General features: G+C 56.4%; 1 protein-coding gene across 3 annotated transcripts in view; it reads left to right on the forward strand.

Annotated features, from left to right (window-relative positions):
- Positions 1-7,002, forward strand: part of LOC105550065 (lipid phosphate phosphatase-related protein type 2) — a 9,561-nt gene extending 2,559 nt beyond the window's left edge. For 2 of the 3 annotated variants that reach the window (XM_011994920.1, XM_011994909.1), the window contains exons 3-9: positions 896-1,009; positions 1,112-1,247; positions 2,523-2,794; positions 3,797-3,973; positions 5,019-5,141; positions 5,467-5,518; positions 5,652-7,002. In XM_011994920.1, the coding sequence (XP_011850310.1) occupies positions 896-1,009; positions 1,112-1,247; positions 2,523-2,794; positions 3,797-3,973; positions 5,019-5,141; positions 5,467-5,518; positions 5,652-5,995 (1,218 nt within the window). In that variant the 3' untranslated portion in view covers positions 5,996-7,002. Of the gene's footprint in view, positions 1-820; positions 1,010-1,111; positions 1,248-2,522; positions 2,795-3,796; positions 3,974-5,018; positions 5,142-5,466; positions 5,519-5,651 lie in introns of all 3 variants that reach the window. The other variant, XM_011994929.1, reaches the window with a different exon arrangement.
- The last annotated feature ends 288 nt before the right edge of the window (positions 7,003-7,290 follow it).

The raw sequence follows: 7,290 nt of genomic DNA on the forward strand, positions 1-7,290 counted from the left end.
TGCTCTGCTGCCCAGGCTGGAGTGCAGTGGCATGATCTTGGCTCACTGCAACCTCCGCCTCCCAGGTTCAAGTGATTCTCCTGCCCCAGCCTCCTGAGTAGCTGGGATTACAGGTGTCCACCACCATGCCTGGCTAATTGTTGTATTTTTAGTAGAGACAGGGTTTTGTCATGTTGGCCAGGCTGGTCGCAAACTCCTGATCTCAGGTGATCCACCTGCCTCAGCCTCCCAAAGTGCTGGGATTACAAGCATGAACCACTTTTTTCTTTACTTTCTTTTTTTCTTTCTTCCTGTCTTTCAGCCATTCCTTTTCCTTTCTTTCTTTTTTCTGAGACAGGGTCTCCCTCTGTCACCCAGGCTGGAGTGCAGTGGTGCCATCATGGCTCACTGCAGTCTTAACCCTCTGGGCTGAGGCAATCTTCCTTCCTCAGCCTCCCAAGTAGCTGGGACTATAGTTGTGCAGAGATGAGGTCATGCTATGTTGCCCAGGCTGATCTCAAACTCCTGAGCTCAAGCAATCCTCCTGCCTCGGCCTTCCAAAGTGCTGGAATTACAGGCATGAGCCGCTCGCTGCACACGGCCTCTCTCTGTTTCTATCTCCTTCTCCTTCTGTTTCTCTTAAACCCTGGCTCTTCTCTCACCTCCTTTCCCCATTTCTCTCAGTCTCTCTCCCCCTTGTCTCTGTCTCTCTCCATCTTCTAGTTTCTGTCTCTAACCCATGTCTCTCCATCTCTGTATCTCTGCCTCTGTGGCCTCAGCTGGAGCCCTGACCCTCTCTCTTCTCTCTCCGCCACCTCTCCCTGCCCTGGCTTGGTGGCAGTCGGTGCTGCTGGGCATCGTGATCCTGCTTGCTTACCGCCTGGAGTTCACGGACACCTTCCCTGTGCACACCCAGGGATTCTTCTGCTATGACAGTACCTACGCCAAGCCCTACCCAGGGCCTGAGGCTGCCAGCCGAGTGCCTCCTGCTCTCATCTACGCACTGGTCACTGCCGGGCCCACCCTCACGGTGAGACAGTGAAGACCTCCTAGGAGGCAGGTGGGCCAGGTGAGGGTGGGTGAGGGGATGGGTTGGAAGGCCAGGAAGACTCTACCTTGGTCTTGCCCACAGATCCTGCTGGGGGAGCTGGCGCGTGCCTTTTTCCCCGCACCACCTTCAGCCGTCCCGGTCATCGGGGAGAGCACCATCGTGTCCGGAGCCTGCTGTCGCTTCAGCCCCCCACTGCGGAGGCTGGTCCGCTTCCTGGGTGAGAGATATGGCCCGGGATCAGTCCCATGGTAATGGTCGGGAAGTGGGTATAGAAGGAAAGTCTTGGGCCTGACAGTCATCATAATTCCAGGCTGGGCGCAGTGGCTCACGTCTGTAATCTCAGCACTTTGGGAGGCCAAGGTGGGCGATCACCTGAGGTCAGGAGTTCAGGACCAGCCTGACCAACATGGCGTAACCCTGTCTCTACTAAAAACACAAAAAATTAGCTGGGCATGGTGGCGGGTGCCTGTAATCCTTGAACCTGGGAGGCAGAGGTTACAGTGAGCCAAGACTGCACCAGCCTGGGCAACAAGAGCGAAACTCCATCTCAAAAAAAAAAAAAAAATTCCAGGGAAAAGCTGGGCATGGTGGTGCATACCTGTAGTCTCAGCTACTTGGGAGGCTGAGGCAGAGACTCAGCTACTTGGGAGTACCAGCTACTTGGGAGACTGAACAAGACCCCACCTCTTTAAAAAAAAAAAAAAAAGGGAATTCCAGCAGGGAAGTAAGAGGACCTGAAATTGCCATGGTGGGGATGTTAGGAAGCAACAAGGGACTTAGGCTCAGGCCAGATGTAATGGAGGTTCTAGGGATATGGGTGGGGCCTAACCCAACCATGATGGCAACTGTAGGAAGAGGGTCCCAAAATGCCACAAGGAGAGTCTCAGGCACAAAAGAGAGACACAGGCACAGGACAAACACCCTGGGGCCCCTGGGTAGGGAGAGGAGACTCTGGCTGTGCTTTAAATGGGGTCCCAGCCTCAAGTGGTGGCTGTGGGAAAGGGGGAGGGGCAGAGCTTACCTATAATGGTGGTCCCAGAGGCAGACGGTGGGAGACCCAGCTCTAACTTACTAGTGGCCCCAGGAGGAGAGTGATGAACTCAGTCGTAGCCAGTTTAAGGGCAGGCAGGAAGCGCCCCAGGTATGCCATTAGGGTTTTCCCTAGCCGCCCTAGACATGGGGTGGATCCTGATGTAATGGTGTTGGGTTGGCCGGGAGGTCCAAGCCCAGCTATAATGGGGCTCCAAGGGAGGACCCGCCCCGACATAGTGGTAATCCTAGAAAGACAGGGGCCAGATAATGAGGGTCTCTGGGGGCAGGAGGCCTCAGAGTGTCTTCATGGTGGTCCTTAAGGAAGGGGGATGTTGGCACAACTATGGGGTCCCAAGTGTGCTTTAATGACAGTCACAGGAAAAGGGAACTAAGAGGCCCAATGGAACCAGTGGGAGCATCAGGCCCGGCGCATGAACCGCTTCCACTATCCCACCCCTAGGGGTCTACTCCTTCGGCCTCTTCACCACAACCATCTTCGCCAACGCGGGGCAGGTGGTGACCGGCAATCCTACGCCACACTTCCTGTCTGTGTGCCGCCCCAACTACACGGCCCTGGGCTGCCTGCCACCTTCTCCGGATCGGCCAGGTCCCGACCGCTTTGTCACTGACCAGGGTGCCTGCGCTGGCAGCCCCAGCCTCGTGGCCGCCGCGCGCCGCGCCTTCCCCTGCAAGGACGCGGCCCTCTGCGCCTACGCAGTCACCTACACGGCGGTGAGCCTCGGGAGCTTCGGGGTTGGAAATGGGTGTGAGGGCTGGACAGCGCCCAGTGGCCTGGAAGCCGCCAGAGCTGGATCCTCAGCTCTTCCACGCCCCTGGTGCTGTTGGAAGCGCTCGCTCCACGCCGCGGCCTGTTGGAAACTCTAGTTCCTCCTCCCAGATCCTAGCCACGCCCCCAGCCAGAGCCTATCGCCGTCCATTGCCTCCGGCCCTTGCTCTGTGGCCACGCCTCCTGAGCCCGTAATGCGAGAGAAGCTATTGGCTCCACCCTATGGGATCAGGACACTATCCCTGATGTGCAAGACTCGGAACCCCTAGAGCCTAGCCAGGCCCCCAGGATGCTACAGGCGCTAGATATTAGCTGGGAGACTGGGTAGATGGATGGCTTCCTGGAGCCCTTGCCCGTCTCCTTGGGACCTTGTTCTCTCCCGTTGTAGCCCTGGCCACACTCTTTGCTCTTAACTGCTCTGGGATTTCTAACTCTGTCCTCTGCTTTTTCCTGCTCACATACCCTGTTGCTTCAACTCTTTTTTCTGGCATCCGGGTTTATGCTCCCATATTGTCAGTAGTCCCCTGGGGGTCAGGAGCTCCACCTCCTACAGCTCCTGGACCTGCCCCCTTAGCCCTGACTCCACCCTCTGGTTCTGTGGCCACGCTCTAACCCAGCAAGTGTCTGCCCTCATCTACGACTCTGGACCAGGGACATCTGGGCCCCAGACCTTGTCCTCTGCTCTTGGGAGCTCTGGCCACACCTAGCCCTACAAGTGGTGCCCATGAGACTCCAAGACCTCAATCCCTGACCCCCACCCCCCTTTGCCGTTTTAGTCACGCTCCCTGGAAAAGCCCACTGGGAAGTCCATGACTCCATCCCTGGAACCCCTGGCCACACCCTCCAGCCCCAACGCTCTGGCCATGCATTCTAGCCCAGAAAAGAGCGTCCACTTGGGTTCAGAGACTTGCCTCCACTTGTCCCCTGACCAGTCTGACTCCCCACAGATGTACGTGACTCTCGTGTTCCGCGTGAAGGGCTCCCGCCTGGTCAAACCCTCGCTCTGCCTGGCCCTGCTGTGTCCGGCCTTCCTGGTGGGCGTGGTCCGCGTGGCTGAGTACCGAAACCACTGGTCCGACGTGCTGGCTGGCTTCCTGACAGGGGCGGCCATCGCCACCTTTTTGGTGAGTCCCCTCCTCAACCTTCCCAGCATGGAACCTTCCCATCAGCTCTCTGACCCAAGAGGCAGGACCACATGATGGAGAAGGGTGTGGACTGTGTGTGACCTTGGGCCAGTCCCTTAACCTGACCCTTCCTGGATATTCTCATCTCATCTGTGAAATGAGATACCAGGATCAGGGTGAGGCAAGGCCTTGAATGCAAATTTTAAGAGGGTGCCCAAACACTTAGTAATCAAGATTAATCATATTTTAACAAAACATTTTTAAAAATCAAAGTTAATACAAAACTATCATAATGTACAGAAATATAAAAATTCTAAATAAAAGACGAATCAAGACTGGGTACAGTAGCTCACGCCTGTAATCCCAGCACTTTGGGAAGCTGAAGTGGGTGGATCACTTGAGGCCAAGAGTTCGAGACCGGCCTCGTCAACATGGCGAAACCCCGTCTTTACTAAAAATACAAAAATTAGCCAGGCGTAGTGGTGCAAGCCTGTAGTCCCAGCTACTCGGGAGGCTGAAGCAGGAGAATTGCTTGAACCCGGGGGACGGAGGTTGCAGTGAGCCGAGATCGCACCACTTCACTCCAGCCTGGGTGAAAGAGTGAAACTCTGCCTCAAAAAAAAAAAAAAAATTAGCTGGCAATGGTGGTGCACACCTGCAGTCCCAGCTACTCGGAAGGCTGAGGCAGAAGAGTCGCTTGAACCCAGGAGGTGGAGTTTGCAGTGAGCTGAGATCACACCACTGCACTCCAGCCTGGGTGACAGAGTTTGACTCTGTCTCAAAAAAAAAAAAAAAAAAAAAATTAAACCCTGCCCCTGTACAACTTGGTCTTACTTGCTTTACCCTAGTCCAGACTCTGTGGGATAAATAATAATTGCACCTACCTCATAGTAAAATGGAACCAACAGTGCCTGGCACATACTATGCATTAGCTGTTTTTAAAAACCTGAGCTCAGTTTCCTTATCTGAAAAATGGGGATGGTATTTACATAGCTCCTATGTGACTGACCCCAGGCCTCAACACTGTCCTCTCCCTCTGTTCCAGGTCACCTGCGTCGTGCACAACTTTCAGAGCCGGCCACCCTCTGGCCGAAGGCTCTCTCCCTGGGAGGACCTGGGCCAAGCCCCCACCGTGGACAGCCCCCTCGAAAAGTTAAGTGTGGCCCAGGTAAGGGGGGCCGGGGGCTGCTCCCGGCTGGAGAGGGTGGTGGGTGGAGGGGGCCAAGGAGGCAGGAAGGAAGTCAGGCAAGAGGTGGGGGTCTCAGAACCATGGGGAAGTGGAGGGATCACCCATCTCTGTGGACACAGGTCCTGGGGGGACAGCCCCAAAGAATGAAAGGGAGCACCCCCATCTTCTTCGCAAGGGGACACGGTTAATCATGAGAACTGTGGTTGTCTTTTCCGTGGGATTCTTCACCTGATGAGCTCCTTGTGGCTGTGGCCGGTAGGGCCCAGGGGGCCACTAGCCCCTTCCCTCTGTCTCTTTGTCTCAGGAACCCGAGGTCTGCAGGCCGCATTCGACACCGGCACGGCTCACCCCATCCAGTGAGTGTTGGGGGTGTGGGGACTAAACAGGGGGACTTTCAGATGGGCAGCTACTGCCCCAGAGGTCTCACCTAGGTTTTTATGCTGCCTCCCAAGTGTTCTGATCCCCTGATATCTGGCTTCTGACCACCAGAGTCGCAGAACTGCGCCCGCCGTGGCCACCTGATCCCCAGCTGCGTGTCCTCCAGGGCCCCAGCCATGTGTTCGTCGCCCCGTGTGCCCCGCCCTCGATTGAGGTCTGAGCCGACGCCCTTGCCCCTGCCCCTACCCCTGCCAGCGCCCACCCCCAGCCAGGGCCCCTCGCCTTCCTCCCCCGGACCTGGGGGGCCAGGCGGGGGTGGTGGACGTGGCCGGAAGCTGCTGCTGCCCACGCCCCTGCTGCGGGACCTGTACACCCTGAGTGGACTCTATCCCTCCCCCTTCCACCGGGACAACTTTAGCCCTTACCTGTTTGCCAGCCGTGACCACCTGCTGTGAGGCCCGACCACCCACCCAGAATCTGCCCAGTCCCCACTTCTTCCCTGCCACGCGTGTGTGTGCGTGTGCCACGTGAGTGCCAAAGTCCCCTGCCCCCCAAGCCAGCCAGACCCAGACATTAGAAGATGGCTGGAAGGACATTTGGGAGACACCTGCCTCTCTGGCCCTCTGAGATATTCAGATGGGCACAAATGGAAGGTGGGCTCTTGCCCCTACTCTTGCCCTTTTAAGGGCCAAAGCTTGACCCCATTGGCCATTGCCTAGCTAATGAGAACCCCTGGTTCTCAGAATTTTAACCAAAAGGAGTTGGCTCCAGCCAATGGGAGCCTTCTCTTCACTTCTTAGAATCCTCCTGCAAGAGGGCAACTCCAGCCAGTGTTGAGCGACTGAACAGCCAATAGGAGCCCTTGGTTTCCAGAATTTCTAGAGTGGGTGGGCATGATTCCAGTCAATGGGGGACCGCCCGTGTCTAAGCATGTGCAAAGGAGAGGAGGGAGATGAGGTCATTGTTTGTCATTGAGTCTTCTCTCAGAATCAGCAAGCCCAGCTGTAGGGTGGGGGGCAGGCTCCCCCATGGCAGGGTCCTTGGGGTACCCCTTCTCCTCTTAGCCCCTCCCTGTGTGCGGCCTCTCCACCTCTCACCCACTCCCTCCTAATCCCCTACTTAAGTAGGGCTTGCCCCACTTCAGAGGTTTTGGGGTTCAGGGTGCTGTGTCTCCCCTTGCCTGTGCCCAGGTCATCCCAAACCCTTCTGTTATTTATTAGGGCTGTGGGAAGGGTTTTTTCTTTTTTCTTGGAACCTGCCCCTGTTCTTCACACTGCCCCCCATGCCTCAGCCTCATACAGATGTGCCATCATGGGGGGCATGGGTGGAGCAGAGGGGCTCCCTCACCCCGGGCAGGCAAAGGCAGTGGGTAGAGGAGGCACTGCCCCCCTTTCCTGCCCCCTCCTCATCTTTAATAAAGACCTGGCTTCTCATCTTTAATAAAGACCTGTTTGTAACAGAAGTTTGGCCACCTGCCTTCCTCCCCCGGGTGGTGGGGGGTGCGGACGACTGTCATCGTGGGTCTATGGATGTCTGTGGAGCTGGGTGTGGGTGTGCTGCTGCAGTGTATCTAAGGACGATTGTGGAGAGGCAGTGCGGTTTCATGGGGCTCGAGACTTGGGCTGAAATCCTGGCTCAGCATTCTGGGCTCTGTGGCCTCAGGAAAGTTCATTCTCACCTCTCTGTGCCCTTGTTTCTTCATCTGTCAAAGGCAAACAGTCGCTCAAGCCACCAAGGCACACAAACCCAC

This window comes from Mandrillus leucophaeus, unplaced genomic scaffold (genome assembly GCF_000951045.1).
Source record: "Mandrillus leucophaeus isolate KB7577 unplaced genomic scaffold, Mleu.le_1.0 Scaffold112, whole genome shotgun sequence".
Taxonomy (NCBI): domain Eukaryota; kingdom Metazoa; phylum Chordata; class Mammalia; order Primates; family Cercopithecidae; genus Mandrillus; species Mandrillus leucophaeus.